This window comes from Myzus persicae, unplaced genomic scaffold, assembly GCF_001856785.1.
Source record: "Myzus persicae strain clone G006 unplaced genomic scaffold, MPER_G0061.0, whole genome shotgun sequence".
NCBI classification, from domain to species: domain Eukaryota; kingdom Metazoa; phylum Arthropoda; class Insecta; order Hemiptera; family Aphididae; genus Myzus; species Myzus persicae.
Genome location: NW_019102309.1, coordinates 145352 through 164525, shown reverse-complemented (window position 1 = coordinate 164525; position 19174 = coordinate 145352). Strand labels below are relative to the sequence as shown.

Sequence of the window (19174 nt, the reverse complement as noted above, 5' to 3'; positions counted from 1 at the left end):
AATATTTTACAGCTAATAACTCTTTAAATTTGATCTCGTATTTTTCAAATTTCAACAACAATATTTAAAATTACAAATACTAATAATATTTTATTACCATATAATAAAATGACAAACATTGTATTTTATGTCCACGATGGACATATTATAACGCTATTTATTTTACCATCTTAAGCAATTAACGGTGACTATCATAGTTTTGTTTTAAATAATCATACATGTATGACAATAATCAAGAAAACATAAAACATTTTTATTTGAGTACATGGAATTTCAATACTATTATGTTTGCATGATTATTTTAACGTTCTACAATATACAAGCCTATATCAAGCGTTAATTTATTGATGGTTACATATTTTAATCCTATTAAAAGCTATCTCAACAATGGATCCATTATTTATAGTTGTTAACAGATTTGTTCATTTTAATTAATTAATCTGTTATAGTATGTGTTTCATAAGTGCACTTATTAGGTACTTTTCTTTGATTTGTACATAATAGGTTTAAGTTATATTATATAATAACAATAATAATAAGTAACTACTTGCTAATTTTTTAATTTGCTTGACTGCTTATGTATTAATATTAAATAGCTCATCAAATAAATCGTTGATTTAAAATTAAATGTTTAGATCGCATTAAAAAGTTTTATACGTGAAACCTACATCAATCTGATAGAATATCTTTCTCAACTGCCACCAAAACTTTATTTTAAATTGTCGTATACTCGTTACAAATTGTTATTTTTACTATAATAGTTATTACAGATTGCAGAAAGTTTTGAAATAAAAATATCAACTCTATTCGAAATTTTGATTGCATTCTTGATTTCGTGTAATATGATTTTAAAAAAATGTGTAAGTATGTATTATAAAATATAAATAAATATATAAATATATATAATACAAAAATAATTTAACATTATACATAACTATATAATTTAGAAAATATTTAATACTACTAGCTAGTAGCTATAATATATGATATCATATTATATTTGTTAATTGTTTCAAACAGAAATATGTCTTTTCAGGTAAAAAGTAAATATACACTCATCCATAATTTTAGATATTGGTTATGTCTCAAGGGAAAATCAAATTGATAATTATCGATTCAATCAAGTGAAATTCCGACTATAGTCATTAGGCTCGAACAAAGAAATCATCAAAATAAAAAGTGAAACGACATATCACAGTAAAAACACCATAACTATGAATATTTATGATTGAACTTTTCAATTAACGTCTGAAGAGTTGTGCAAGTATATGTACACACACACATACGCATAGTTCTATAGATAAAAAATAAAAATAGGTATATTTTTTAAGTATTGACCAAATGTCATACTATGAAGACAACACGATTTTATTCAAACATATACCTACGCACATAATAAGTAACAATTATTTTATCGAATAAATTAGTCAGCTGCAACTTGAATTTTTGGTTTGTGATTATTTCGAGGACAATATTTATTGAACACTTAAATTATATTTCTTGTGATAATCAATTATACTTTATCTACCTACAAAATTCAGACTGTAGTAGGTAACTACAATAAACTCAGCAATAGTACCTGTACAGATGTACATGTGAACCGCGTCGCCAGCATTGCCATAGAACTCTCAGGGGATTTATTTTAATTAATACCGACGGCGGCCATTAGTTAAATTGAATTGCCGCATTCAGAATTCCACAGAGCCTTTACATGGCAAAATAACGAAAGCCCAGTTTTGAAATCACGAAGACCCCCCCTCCTCCAACCCCATCACATTCCCACTATAATACCATTCACTGTCACTCGAACACTATCACGACCCTCCACTCTGACTCATTTAACTTGCTGTCACACAATTATTGTCATACTGTTACACCGTCCTATCGCGATTTTATATATACAAGCGACATCAGTATAATAATGGACCACGCTAAAATATATACGCCGAAGCAACGATTTGAAATCTTGAGTTTAGCTTGCGACCAAGTGCCTCTCCGACATAGGACCCTCCTTTTTGAGCGAACAAACGGAATGTCAAGAGGGACTCCTAATTTTTACCCTGAAAAACGCTCATGGACCTTTCGTTTATTGATCCATAAAGTATCAGTAAAAACAGTAAAAACCAAAACAATATAAAGCAGTCATCTTCTTCAATTCATACTTATAGCCATGTAAATTAAATAATTTTATGTTCAATAATGTGTTATTTTATACATACATACATACACAATGTAGTGAATAATATGTAATGATTGTTTGTTGATAAAAAAACATAAATTAATTCTTATTAGTAATTATATTTTTAATGGATACGTTTCTACTAGGATTTTAATATAAACCTAATAGAAAATAGGTTTGAATTTTTTCAAAAGATATTTAAGTTTCAGAAGTTGTTCTAGCTTAACTGAATATCTAAACGAGCGTGTTTCCTATAGATAATAAATTCTTTCATGTGTACAGCTGTTTATGTATTATGTATATAATAAATAATACGACCATCGCTTATTCGTGGATTCTCATTGAACAGTCTTCAAACGTAAAGCATTCAAAGTTATAATTTTTTTGCATACTTAATAAATAACATTTTACCATATTAACCTCATTTTGAAAATAGTAAGCTTTTATAATTTAAACCAGAATATTTTTATGACTGTAAGATGTAGTAGGTACCCAATGACAAATTTTTCCTAATATTTAAAGACACTTACATTTTATAAAAATATTTTACGTACGCCAGAAATTAATAATTGCAATAATTTATATACATATATCTCTACATATTCACCTAAAAATATTTACACAGCACATCAAAATACTGAAAAATAATGTATAATAAATTACTAGAATAGTTATAATTAGTAATTAGTAATAATATAACTTATGATTATTACCTTTAGAATATTTTAACCGCTAAAACAAGGTTATAGTTAAGAGCATAATATAATAATATATATCATATAAATAAAATAATTACCTATATAAAGTCGTAATAAATACTATTTTATTACTAAATTAAAAATAAAAATGTAAAAAAATAATTTTTTAAGTAAAAAATAGCTGAAAATGGAAAAAGATCTTTGTCATGATGGACTACCCTAACCTAACATATGATAGACACAACACTTGTCCACCGGTTGGAAAATACTGCCTTAAACTAAAACTAATATAGTTTCTATTAATTGAATCTCTTTTCTTAAATCCCTTAAAAATATATGGAGCATATATTATATTTAATTTCTGTTTTACTTGCAAGTAAAGTAAGATCTAGTTTCAAAAAAAAATAAATACTATATTTTTATTATATTGTTCAAATAGTATATACAAATGAATTTATGCATAAGCTACAACTACCGCCACTTCTAGGACCACGCCACAGCATAAATTTTCCAAAAAGTATTTTCATTATACTTGTTAAAAAAACAAAAATGGACAACTAAAACGACAAAATAATTATTATTAAATATCGATTTTAGCACAACTGCAAAATTTTATAAGGCGAGTATCGTGAAATAAATATGGGTGGAAAGTAAAATTATTATGTTAGCCAGTATACGTTGCTGAAGTCCCTAAAAGTTAAACATAATATTATAGATGCTTAAACCCCCAATTATTGTATACTATATAACTTCTACCCAATTTTAAATTATATGATGAATACATTAATGCAATTTATTAGATTATTTACTCTTGTTTATAAAAATGTATTAATTATAACTAATTAAAAATCTAATCTAAAAAATATATACATAAAACTAAATTAGGCATACCCAGCTATATCAGTATAATGAATGTATGTTATAATATATTATCAATATTGTATATTACGTTTTCTAATCTTATGGTATTTTTATTATAGTAAAATAGTATTAACATGTCCGCGTTAACTTCAATAGTACATTAGTACCTACAACAATTACATCCCTTGTAATATGTATTTCAACTTAAATCATGTATAGAAAAAAATCTAAAAATTAAATATATTATAAAAAAGTTGTAAGTATCATTATTATGCTCAAGGACTATAAGGAGTCACTGACTTGTATTCGATGAAATTAATTTTAAAACATTATTCATTTCATATTCTAAACAGTATAACATTGCATTAGTTAAATTCATAATATACCCTTTAACAAAACATAAATTCACTTGAGTTCTTAGTCGTTTGTTTTGCTTCTTGGCTATTCATCCACCCACAATTCATAAAAAAAAATATAATAGATACTCGAAGAACCCAAAGTATGAATGTATAGCTTAATTTTAAGATAAATACATTTATTATTACTATTCAATGGTATAACTCTATACATAGTTTTAAACCAACAGTATGTTTCAACCTACCTTTGTTGTTTGTACATATTAGTATGCATGCCTAATAAAACAGATATATTTATAAATCGCAATAAATACATTATTGATTTAATTAAAAATTAAAGTAAATATATTAAAAAATTAATAAAAATAAAAACATAAATAAATAAAAATACCTTTTTTTAATTAAACCCATCTCTTAATATAAGGAAACACATAGCAGTTAAATCAATACATTATATAACAATATCTTATTTAAGTGGAAAACTTCGAAATTCCATTCCCATTGTTCTCATTTTAACAAAACCAAACGTCTAATTCTGGGTAAAGCATGAGGATTACTATGATTGTGACTCACAGAGAGTTACCCTAGGTGTCTTCCATGCTGCAAAATTCCATTAAACAGAACAACTGAATAATTCAAAGTGACATTACTGATGGTAAGACAGAGATTGTTAGACCTATAAAGTGAATTCAGCTGAATGTTGAATTGACATTTATTTCTTAAAATCTCCCATATAAAATGGTCAGAGTAATGCTATACAGAAATATAAAATATGTCAGTAGGCCAAAAAGCCGTGACCATATATTAAATCCATAACAATTTTTCTGTTTTAGATATAGTATCAACGTAATCAACTTTAACCTGATAGTTTAATATTGTACAAATTAAATTTAAACTTATAATTAAGTAGGTAACCAAATAAAAAAAACTCGAGATCACAATATACTGTTAAGGAATTATTGAGATTAATAGGAGAGATAAAATTAAGAGGAGATTAATACAAATAGAACAAATAATTACACAAAATATTTTAAATTAGAAGAATTAAAATAGAAGTAAATATTCAAAATACAAATATTTTAAATGTCTATAATATCTTAACAAAATCCAAAATATTTTAAAAATTATGTCAATAGTCTGTGAAATACTAAGCTAAATATTTGATGAAATCGTCTAGTCTCTGGGATTATTTCTTTCAATGAAAAAACAAAATTATTTTCCAGTGATTTTCGTTAGATTTTCCCTATTATAGAAAAAAAAGTATTTTAACCTCTTGATGTGCTAACTAGATCAAATTTCTTTCCATAACCACCTTCAATGTTGAAAATCAGAGTAAATTTAGCTCAAAAATGTGATAAAGGATACAAAAAAAGTTAATCTAAGAAAACACATGCCATCATTTAGTTATTATATAGTAGGTAGTTGAAACAATTTGAAATCCACGGATACTCTCTTCGTGCTGATATTTTGAGTATTTTATTCACCAGTTAAAATATAAGTATCCATGAATATAAAACCGTATTAATTGTAAAACCAATACATCCTTTCATATCCCTCAAAATCGAAATAAATTAAATTAGTATTCTAAATGATGAATAAAAATAATACACACATTTTTAATCATGAAAACGAATGCACAAATAGATACTTATTTGTAGGGAAATAATCTTGATTTTTCACTCAATGTAGAGCACGATTAAACATTCTAACTTATAACTATTTGAATGACAGTATCTTAATCATACTGTAAAATCATAACTCGGTGCTAGTTGCAGAAACTTATTTTTAGATTTATTTAATGTAGTGTATAATGTATTGTGTAGAACAACAATTTACGTTATTCATTTACAATTGGTTAGTTTGTGTGAAACTAAATTAATTGAACACGTATAATAATACATTTTTTAATTGGATTCTACGATACTACAAGTACACCGACTAAATATTTTATCTATCATAATTGTATGCGTTAACTATTAAGTGTGTGAAAAAGTAAATTATATAGTTTTATTGATATTATTCTCTTCGGTATTTAAAATTGTTTGTAATTTAACGGAAAACATCTGGAATTACTAGAAGTAAGTATATATTATGTATACATTTTATTACTTTAAAAGCGCATGCTAGTTTAGTGAAAAACAGCTAAAATGTATAATATCTCAATTTTATTCTCTTTTTATTTTACCATATTAAACTATAGATTTTTGATTGAATTTAAATAAGTAGGTATGAATTAAACAACAATAATATAAGGTATATACTTATTGCTGAAATGCCATTTAGTCTATATTTTTTATACTCCAAATACAGTTTAAAAAACATATTGGTGTCTTTATATACTAATAATATTACATAATTATTATTAGAGTAGCTACCAGAGTACCTTTACTAAACTAGTTTATGTATTAGTAATATAAATTGTTTTAGTTAAGAACAGAAAATCAATTTTAAATATCCCAACATTTAATATTTTTAACTTAAACTCAAAACCGTATAACATTATTTTAACCATTTAATGATATAGATAAGGTAAAAGGTAGGTAAATTTAGAAATTAATTTCAATTTAAAATTATTGAAAAATATTAGATAATAACTTATTAAAATTACTCTACTGCTTAGTAATTTCAATAAATAATATTTTTTTGCATAACTAAAAAAATAAAATTGTAATAATCAGGTGAATACAACTCACCCAACTACAAAAGTATAGCACTATATAACAACCAACAAATCAGTTGTGTATTAGTCACAGGTATGACTATGACACAAATACACAATGGACAAACAAAAGTGACAAAAATAATGAAATGATAAATGTGAAAAGTTTGAAAACTATATTAAATCATCAATAGGTCATTGAGATTATAACAATGAATGAAATTGATAAAACCGCTATAATTAATGTAAAATTCTATAGGTACATTTGCATTGGCCATTGACAATATTTTTATATTCGAGCTTCATCACTGCAGCAATACACTGCCATTTATAGCATAAACTAAATTTCTAAAATTCTATACCTACCTAAACTGTAGGTACCTACTACAGTACAAAATTTGTATAGTGTTGAACATAAAAGATAATAAAAAATATAGCTTGGCCTTAAAGTCATCATTGATCAATATGTTCAGGTATATGTTTAGGTATTTTAAAAGACGTCATTAGTAATAAATATAAATAAACATATAAAATAATACATACATTTGTTATTCACACTTAAAATTACAAAAACTATCATAAATGAATAATGATTAATTACGACAATTAGTCTTCTATTATTGTGAACATAGTCTAAAAAGCCCTGGATTTTAGTTTACAATTTACTAAGGTAATATATTACCTATGCCATAAAATTACAATACTACTTAGTACCTACCTAACATACTATATATTTTTAGAAGTTAATTATTTTCTAGGACATTTTTCACACTTTAAAAAAAAATGTTAGGATTCTAAGGGATTTCAAAAAAAAAAAAAATTAAGAATAAGCATAATATAATTATATATAAGAATGTGAATAATATAAAATAAAGAAACAACAATATTAAGAACGACGGCACACCCGCGTGTGTTGTATACATCTTACAAACGTACAACATAGTAAAAACTGTTTTACACGAAATAGAACCACCCAAGCTGTAGTCCGAGCTAAGTAACCAAATTTTCACAACATAAATAAGAGAACTTTTACTTTGCAACATCGTTTTTATTTTTTCGATATCACTAATACAAGAAAAGTTCTTATTGTTTAAAAATCCATTATTTCAAACTTGAATAAGTTTTTTTGTACTTGTGATATCGAAAAAATAAAAACGTTGTTGCACAGTAAATGTTCTTCTCTTAATAGTATGAAAATTTGGTTGCTTAGCTTGGACTACAGTGTAAGTGACTATTTCGCGTAAAACAGTTTTTGCTATGTTGTACGTTTGTAAGACGGAGACAACACAAGCGGATGTGGCGTCCTCTTAATATCAATTACAGATTAAAAAAACCACCCAACAATGATACTTTTTGAACGGTTATTATTTTTTCTTATATACATATTCAAATTATATTATTATATTATCTTTATAGCTACCTAGCTATAATAAATAATTGTAATTTAACTAATATGACATTGTTAAATTGTGTTACGATTTGGAAAATACTTAACGTTATATATACACATAAAACGAAGTATACACAGTGATAATGTGACAATAAATAAAAATTCCTTTCTTGTGTACTATACAAAATACAAATATGATTCAGTAAAAATGCTTAACATTTCACTCAGAGGTTCTTTGATATCATAGATACTATAACCACTGATATGATAAGTATTAAAATAATTAGTGCATTTTACAAAAGTACTTAGAAAAAGAAACCAACAATTAAATGTTCCATATTCATTATCCAATAATAATTTATAATAGTGCTGCAAAAGTATTTAAGTAGATGCCACTCACATGTGTGGTAACCGTCTTACAAAACTATAACTTATAATAAATCAAATTATCGTTCAGTAGATCCAATCTACGTAGTTAGTTTTAATATTAAAGTGAATAAACTTTAAATAAAACGCTGTATTTGTACATTGATAGGCGATAGTTTTACGATATTTCAATTTTTCTAAGATATTTGAGCATTTATAAAATATAATATTTTATATTCTCATAGCTCGCATAAGATGTTTAGTATCGTAAAATTACCATCATACCAGTACAGATCATGTTCTTAACTTTTAAGATACAGGTTAATTCACTCCATTACTAAAACCAACCACACAAGATTGTTTCTCCTGCAAATTCGATATGCTGTACTTTTGAAGGAACATATTATTGAATATATTATACAATTATAGGTCATTGTATTCTAATATCTGTAAATTAAATATATAATGACTATTAAATTACATTACAAATATATAATAAATATATATATACAGTATTAATAACCTATTGAACCCATTGAATAGTATCTAAATATTCCCTGGCTCCATCGTATAAAGATGAAGTAGCATAGGCAGGCACATACAATTTTAAGGATTTATTTGTAATTAAATGAAATCGATTATTTATCTACTCGTAGAATTCCGTTATTTGAATTGACCAAATACTAACTGCTCGGCTATTAAATAAAACTAGCAGTGTTAGCATTGAAAAGTAATATTTTCAAGGTTATATTGTTTGTTATTAAAAATAAATTAATAGACGAACCCTATGGAAAAAAATATTCAAATAGTCTCGTTGGCGTATAAGTGTGTTTTTTTCTAGTGTTTAGCATTTAGCGTGGAAGGGGCAGTCAACTCTGAGTACGTACAAATACACTCACACACACACACACACACACACACACACACACACACACACATACACTTGCATACTTACACAAACACTCACATGCAACAAGTCATCCAACGCACCAGACAAGAGAGGTGACTAACCTCGTGGTGGCCCTCGCTCTTCTATCGTAGTCGTCGTTGGTGGCGGCATCGCCACCGGCCGCGGCACAGGCATCTGCTACCACATGTTGTAGGTAAGTAGGTACTCTCGCTACGGTTACACAATTTGTTCATTTTACTTTCGTGTTCATATGAAAACCTGAACTATTATTATTTATATTTAGCCCTGGTATTGAATAACGAGAGTTTAGTATTGTAACTTATAAAACTCCTAATTTTGGAAAACACTTAAAAAATGAAAGGAAATTTCAAATTTGTCAAAAATACTTGGAAAATACTTTATAGATATATTTTATTGTAAAAATATGTAATATTGAATTTATTTAAGCCTTAATTAGTTGATACATTATTATAATAAAAATATTATGTATTTATAGTTCTTGAAACAGAAGCGATTGGTAATATATTATTATACTTAACTCAAATCACAAATCTAAAATTTGTAACATATTCATTTAATTACTTTTAGAGAAAACAACGTCATTTAAGGGTTGAAATGGGCAAGGTTGAAATCTGCCTTCTAATCACAACTGTACTGATATTTGGCTAGTCGGCTAGTCTGCTACTCTGCTGACCCGATGGCTTATGGCCAAAACCCGATGGTCATTGGGACACTTTAATCTCAACTACTACAGGATTCGGACTTCCTTTATTATTCAAACAAAATGTGTTACGAACTTATACAATATCTTCATAGAGTTGATAGAATAATAGAGCGAAGGCTGGCCAAAATATTGACCCTTTTCTAACAAAATTTGTTGTGACACTAAAATACAATGAGATAGGGTTACTGCTTACTTGACAGTTATAATATACAATAGTATACATCATAAGAAATTATTATTCTATATATAGTCATCTAGGTCACTAAGTAGTGAGCGTTTTCGATATTCCGGTACAAGGGCACCTGCAGAAATAAAAACCAGAGGCCCAAAATCAAAAATCTCTAATAATGCAGCACTTGATATTTTTTTTGTTTTTACTAGTGATACAACAATTAGTATTAACTAAAAAAGAGAGGGCATGACCACCCGGCATCCCTCTGCGGATGCCCATGCTTCGGTATAAGTTGTATAGATATATAATTTTTAACTCATAAAGTTCTAATATGTTTCCATAATTTATAAAAATTACATCCGTATAAAAAAAGATCAATAGGTAATTAATTTAAATAACTTACACGGAGTTGAATATGAAATCAAATATTATAAAAATGATTAGATTTCAAGATGTCAATAAACGTGATCACTTTTCTAAGAACGTTAGACTATAAATAATAGTACCTTATAGAAAATTAAACTAACAATAATTATTAAGTAAGTCAATTTATTGTACAATTAAATGGTATAATTAAAACAAACGTTTTCTCTTTTAAACTTCAATGAATTCAATGATTTATACAAAATATTAATTTTAAGTACTTACATAATTTAGGTCATACCTTTCCATCGCAAGTTAAAAATTATTCATTTATACAATTTTACGAATTACCTACTAAATAAATAATTGTAAATGAACCTCCGAATAATATAAGTAACTATATTAAAGAATTGTACAAAACAAATTACTTATACATCCCTAATATTAAGAGATTATTTAATATTTGTAATTTGCAGCATTATAAGATAAATAAATAATTTTATTGTATATAAAAAGGAAAAAGTAGACGATAAACTATACGTCAATCTTGACGAAATAAGAATTAAGAATTGGAGCATGTCTAAGCGAACACTCACTTTCGACTAACAAGAAAAAAAACATTTAGTAAAATATAAATTTAAAGAGGATGATTCAAATATTTTTTTATATAATAAATCATCTATAGAAGTCAAAAAGTGACATATGAAATAACAAAGAAAAATTAATAAAAAAAAAAAATGCTAAAAATGTTAAAGTAAATATTTATAAGTTTTACGTAGGTAATAATTATAAATTACAGCATACTCTAATTTATTTTAAACTTTCCATAGAATAAAAAATTTAATAAATAAATCATTTTATGCATAGTTTTATTTAAAGTGCTTGTTGAATTATTTGTTGTAACATTATTTGTTTATTAATGTTAAATTGTTTAATAAGTCACATAATAATTATATTTATACACAATAGATATTTAATTAAAATTCGCATGTATATAGTATGGTTTTATGAATTCCTCCCACTATAAATTAAATCACACAATTATTAAAAATTACAGTGGTATTTTTAAGACTGGGTTCTAAATAAAAATGTCATTACTAAATCACTTAAATTTTGTAAATCTTATAACAAATTATTATAACAACGTAATTTTAATACTCTTATTAACAGACCCTAAATTACTAAAAAAAAAATAGTAACATATCCCAAAGTTAAAAGGGAAATTCTTAATTGCTAAATGACAACCAAAAAAAGATTTTTATTAATAGCTATATTTATCATACAAATATTAAAATGATGTGCATAACAAAGTAATTCCAGTCTTCAAAACATTATTAAAAATTGAATAATAATTGTTTTTATAAAATCAAATCAGTTTCTAACATTTTAGGATGATAAATAACTGACGATAATTATTTTATTCGACATTGTCACATTTATGTCAAATTGTATTTATTTTATTTTATTTATATTTTATAGTTTAAAAATTTACATCTAAAAAATACAAGGGTAATGTTTTTGTTGTGAGTATAATAAAACAATTCTCAACAACACAAAATCATACGATTCTCGTTTTTAGGACATTTATACGTTTAAAGCCAATATTTTAATATATTACACGTTGTTTGGAAGAAAGACGTTGTTAATCTAGGTGTATAGACACACCAACCATATAAAGGCAGATAGCACTACGCTTGGGTGAACTCGAACACTTTAATAAAACGTGAGGGAAAAAACAATGTTATATCACAAGAACCATTTCCAGCGGATTTAATCCCCACGCACACGTGGTATGTGTTTACTCTTACGGAAGTCCACCGATAATTTTTCACACAAAAATTAATTGTTCAACTTTCATAAAAGGCAAGCTAGATGGTAACCTTCCAATAATGCTGTGGTATATCTAGGCATTATAAGATCAACATATTTACCATTATATCCACTGACCACTTCCATTTTAACGAAAACATTAAGTATCCGTAATGTTTTTAATTTATAACTATATAGGGTTATCGTTATTCGTTAGAGTTGGTCGTTATAAAATGTATAATAGGTACTTTAGTGAAACAAGTAACAACTGATATTTTTCAGGATGTGCACCAATATTTATTGTGCATAAAAATAAGATACAATCAACTACGAATAATAATCAGAAACAATATGGCAAAATGCCAGAACAAATACTGATGTACTGTAGTCTATGGACTATGGATCGGTATAAGAACGAAAAGACCACTGGCTAAAATCCTAAACATTATATATACTAGATACCGTACACTCACTTTATTACGTTTCAATGGATTTAAAAATCATTTATAATTTAATCGAAAATTTTTATAATTTATTGTACAATTTTATTTAAAGACTGGACAATCATATTTTAAAATATTAACAATGGGTAGAAAAAAACTATATACATTTTTAAAGAATGATCCCTCAATCATTTTACATTTTTGGAAAACATAATTTATTTACAGGTAACAATACAACATTATATGTATATTGTACAAGCACACTAAGAAGATTTTAATGAAAATTATTATGTTTTATTCATTATTGCAGTAAAAATATATTAAATGTATAAGTAGTAATTAATATAGTAGTACTGTAATAGATACCATAACCAAATTAAAATCATATATATTATGTAAATATTGTGATAAAAAATGTTTATGTACAAAAAAATTATGTATAACAAAATAAGTTCAAAAGTTCTCAATCACTTATTTAAAATTATAATTAGTTCAAGACACTCGTCGATATCGTACCAGTTAATAATGGAACAGTATCAATAGTTTAAATACTTTTTCAATAAACTTACTAGGTATCTAATTAGGTATTAAGTATTATTTTTAACTGATCTTTCAGTTGAGATTTTCAGTATACTAATTCATTTTAAACGTCTTATAATATGTATATACATTCATTGCATTAAGAACAAATAATTTTTTGGATAAATAAATCTAATGTCAAATTTTAATGAAGCAACATATGATCTATAAATGTAAGTGTAGTATAGCTTAGACTTTAAGGACAAATCGTATTCTTTATGAAGAGTAAAGTTGAAATCAAAATTCCTAAAATGACATACCAAGTTTATATCAACACTATAATATTCTATATTTTAAATTGCTAGGTTAAAAAACGCAGACACCCAATCGTTAAAGAATGAAAATTTTGGAAACGTATATAATGTATATACGTAAATTGACTTTCAGAACGTTTTCATGTCCAAGACTTATTTCCACTTCCTCCTAACCAAAATTGAGGGAGTCTGATTGATACAAACGACGACGACGACGACAACGGCGACGATACAGCGACTTATAGTGTTGCTACACACGCATTATAAATCTATACAGCTTAGCATCATTTTCTTTATTGATCTCTTGAAATATAACTATTTATCTCGCTCCGAAGGCCAGGCGAAAATGGTCCATTCGCTGTTCCGGTCGAACGCGTGTTATTTCTCATTTTACCAGCAGACACATATTTGTTACCTACTGCGGCACAATCGCTTTATTCCGAAAAATTACTATATATAGCACCAGGCCCACCACCGCCTTCACTGAAATCTTACACAAACTACACCAATAGTGAGTTATTACTATTTTCTCATATATTTTCTTTTTATCTTATACGAAGAAACACTACGACCACTCACACATTACAACTGTAAAAAAAAAGTTATTATTGTTTCCAATAAGCAATAAGGCTATAATTTTGTGTAGACTTCAAACCACCACACAATTTAAAACGGCTACATACACTTTACCCATTGTTGATGAGAAAAAAAACAGCCTACATTTTTTATATCAATATTATTGAATATTTACAAGTAAAATGTAAGAAATATGTACTCATAACACGACTTATACAACCAATCATTGCCTATGATTGAAAACTATTTATTTTTCAGTAAACATTGCTCAGTCAGATAATTTCAGAAGGATGCCGTTAGCTAGTAGCCTAGCATATAAGTATTTATTTTGTAAAAATAAACAATTTCTAAGTAAACTTGAATTTCCAAAGCTAAATAAGTACCTCGTGAGTCATGACTATAACTATGACTAAAAAACTAATTGGTATTCGACTTTTGCAATTTGAAGAAAATTGTTTATGATGTTAACCATTAGCCCTGCAACTTTTATGAAAAGGGTCATATTTTTTAAAATGTTTGTAGTTTCTACCGTCGAAAGTGAATTTTAGAAACTAAAATATAAACTATCCATCTATCTATAGCTTTGAATAGTCATTGTAGCCTATAGTAATCAACTAATTTCATTAAAATTTCACTTAAAATTGACATTATGTATTGTATTTAGAGCAGGTGGTTTTACATTCACATTTTTAAAATCAGCATCCTACAGACGTATGACTGAAAATAATGGATAAATCATCAATTATTTTTTGAAAATATCTTGTTTATTCAACTATTTCATCTTCATACTATAGATATTAAAGAACATTGCATATTTACAATAATTATAGGGACACTTGGTGTCCATACATTGCTTATAATTTGTTTTTTTATTTAATCATCTGTGGGTTTTTATGGCTTATTTCTTACCTGAACTAACGAACTGTTACCGTCGGTATCTACATTTTTTGTTATAGCTTATGAAAATGTACATCAAATAAATCATTGAAAATTTTATAATATTAAATTGTCAAGAAATATTGAGGAAACAAATTGTTTTCTTTTATTAATGAAGGTATACAACCTAATAACAGGCAATAACACTAAAATAATAAAAACTCTATAATTAAATTAAAATACACTACAGTATGACAATTAAGGTGTGTAACATTACAAGATATAAAGACAGGGTGCTAAGAACTCTGACTAGGTTCGCTCACCTTAGTACAAACCTTGAATTATAGTTTGAAATCTGATCTCAATGATTACATTAGAAATATAATTAAACTATACTGTTTATAGCCAGTTCATTTTATCCAATTAAAAATGTTCGAAAAACAAATTATTATAGACATTCTGAAGTGTATTAAAAACTAAATGTATTCATAACCCACACAATGCATGGTTTTCACTATAAATGTATTGAAAATTAAATATTCGACTAATTGAAATATTAAAATATAGGTATCTGTAAAAATATACTTCATTCTGAAACAGTATAATGAATAAAGATGTTGTTATTTAAAAATATATCTTAATACCTCGCTTAATACTTAATAATCTTAAATCATATAATAGCATACATTCATTCTTATTATTTTAACCATTCATATTTTTAAAATTTAAAGCTCAAAATAACACGTTTTAGTAAAAATACTAAAATCATTATTTATACACATCACCACCATTCTTAAAATTAAAAATGTAACAGTTATTCAAACTTTAAATGTTTATGAAGACCAACATGTGGTTTTTTTATATATGTAGGTAAAAAAAAATGATTAAGAAAATACATTTTACTGTCAGTTTCCTATTAAATGTTGTGATATCACAATGGATATTATACATCACATAAAGTATTTTGTATGATAAAAATGTCCTCTTAAAAATAAGAAGCTATAAATGTTAATGATTTTACAGTAAACAGTTTTAAAAGTTGTTCACAAAAATGTTCCTTAGAAGTATCGCCAAAGTTCAATTTTAATCTTTGTGTGAACTAAGAAATAATTTTCTATAATTTAAGCTTTACTATGGAATAAGTTAAATACATCGAACTTGGTTTTATAGCAAAGCACATTTGAAATTTATAGAACTCGACCGTCATTGAACATGATATATTTTATGAAATCATACGAAATATAGATTACTTTACTTTTCTAGATTACAAATATAAGCTTATTTCTTACCACTTCAAAAGCTTTTATTGATATATATTTTTTCCAAATTTTAGTTAGTTTTCTCATAAAATACATTATATAAATATAGCTACTCAAGATATTTTCAGCATACCATAGATAACCGAATAAAAATTGGATTATCGATTATATATAAATACCTATAGTTGTATACGTAGTCGTATAATATATTCAATCAATTATTATATATTTTAATATTTATTTATTAAAAATTACAATGAACTTTCCACGGTATATTAGTATATTATAATACAACTTTTACGGTTATACTACGTATTAGCTACATAATATCATATTGTCTAACTTATTATATTAGGTACTCTATAAATATTGTTAATTCTAAACGAAAATAACAAAAATGTTATCAATATCTTGAACTTCTATTTATTATATCTGCTGAGATATAAGACAGCAACAAAAGCTTTTTTATGGGAGGGAGAACTTTTATTTAAAAAAAATATAAATATACAACACAACACAACAATTAACAGATTTAAACATAACAAATTTACTAAAATGTTATGAAAATAATCACTAATGCCGCGTGTTGCATAAAATACTAATTACATATTTTAATGGTTCACTAGAATTTATTGGACCAATCATGAGCCACTAAATCTTGATTAAGGGACCATAAGCTCACAATTGACTCATTAAATGTTTGGTGATTGTTTGTATAACTTGGCAGAAGTATAATATAATAATAATGATAAATAAATAAATAAAATAGGTGAAATAGATGAATAATTAAAATAACAATAGGTGGTCAACATTTATTTACATTATACCTATTATATATTTTAGGATCGACCGGAAAGCACTAAACTTGAATCTTGCTGTCAAAATACGTGAACAATTTTTCATCTGACAATAAATAAGAGGATTATTATTATAGTGACTATGATACCTATGTCATTGGAAGAACAATGTGGTAGTAAATACTGGTATACCTACAATCTAATGCATAAAAATATCAAGTACTACGTATTGTGATATAGTACATAGACTGAACAGCGAACGCCAATAAACACGACGCTTTCCGCAGACGACATTCTTCGGTTGAATCGTTTGTATAAACAACCGTGGCTTAGCGTAGGCGGCTCCGACTGCAAGAACACAAGAGAAAGCTACGATGGCCGTCCATCCCACGGGCAATTAGATACGTTTATGTATCGTATTGTATATTATGTATATTACCTATGTATATTGTATACTATTATATGTATGCATTATTGAGACGAGGTCGTCCGATGATAATGGAATTATATATTGACACAAGACACAAGTATATAGCATGTATAATAAATACTCCTAACATATTTTAATACTTAACACCTGAGTACTCACTATAATATTATATAATATAAATACATATATAAATAGGTATAGAAGCTAAAGGTAGGTGGTAACCGGTAAAAATCTATATTTTAGATTCTACAATGTGTTAATAGTCTATGTAAAAATATAACATGGGAAACTGCATGCATGTACCTAAACAAAGGGGTATTTTGGTCTTTTTTATCAATTCCGTACGAAGATAACAGTTTACCCACAAGTTGAATATTCAACTCAAACCATCTGGGGAGGGGATCCAAACTTTATCATCTTTTGATCCAGTTTTTCAACTGATGTTTTAAAAACACTGATCTCCCACAGCGAGCGCTCATAAAACCCCAAGACAAACTTTTTACTTATCATTGATATGGCTAAGAACAATAATATATTAGGTTGTGTACCTGGATGTTGGACGGGGGTAGAACTTATTCGTCCAAACTTTCCGACGACCACAGTCAGGAAGACGGCCACAGTGGTAGCAGTGGCGAGCGCCGTCGGCGAAGCTGCAGGCCACATGTCGTCGCCCGGCTTAAGCGCCCCGTGCTCGGCGGCGGCGTTTCACGTGCCCTTCATCGTCGTCACACTGCGGCGGGTCGGCCGACTTTTTTTCGCGGACGCATATTTTCGCAATGAACCGCACGACCGAGGGCCAACGAACGTTTCATGCCGTCGACCACCGCCTCGACCGTCGCAATAGCGACGAAACTTGCCGTTCCATTCACGTGAGAAAAGGTATATATTATATTATAAACCAAAAGTAATACGACGGTTAACGCACGGCAAAACGGCAACGACAGAGATTTTGACGGGAGATGTGCTGGTTTATCGGACACCAAAGCGGCGGGATGTTGTCGCAGTATCGCGTTATTTTCTTTGATATTATATTATAATTTATTAGCGACGGATTGAACTGCGACTGCGGACGGAACGCGAAACGCACGCGCGACACAACATACAGTACGGAAAGTGAACGACTGACTGGCGAGCGGTGACTACTGACTATAGTGACTGGCGGTCGGTGAACGGACGACGGCGACGGCGGCAGCGACGACGACGACGACAAAGAACGGCGTCGGCGGCGGTGTTGGTGGCGGGCTGGTGGTGGTAACGGTGGAACGGTGGTGGAACGGCGGCGGCGTTGGTGGAGGTGGCGGCCGTCGCTCTCGCAACAGCTGAGGGAACCGCAGTTTGGTCGGTTCCCGGGCATCAGAGCGCAGCACACGCAACACGTGCACCGTATGAATTTCCCCGCCGACCGCGTCCGCGTTTTTTCTCCTCAAGCAAGCCCTCCCCCCACCGATCGCACCCCTACCAAAAGGACGAGTG

General features: G+C 27.9%; 1 protein-coding gene across 1 annotated transcript in view; it reads right to left on the bottom strand.

The window, feature by feature from the left end:
• LOC111031842 (disintegrin and metalloproteinase domain-containing protein 10-like) overlaps positions 1-18864 on the bottom strand; it is a 79239-nt gene extending 60375 nt beyond the window's left edge. Inside the window, exon 1 of the mRNA XM_022311951.1 lies at positions 18250-18864. Within this exon, the coding sequence (XP_022167643.1) occupies positions 18250-18364 (115 nt within the window). The 5' untranslated portion in view covers positions 18365-18864. The remainder of the gene's footprint in view (positions 1-18249) is intronic.
• Positions 18865-19174: the final 310 nt, after the last annotated feature.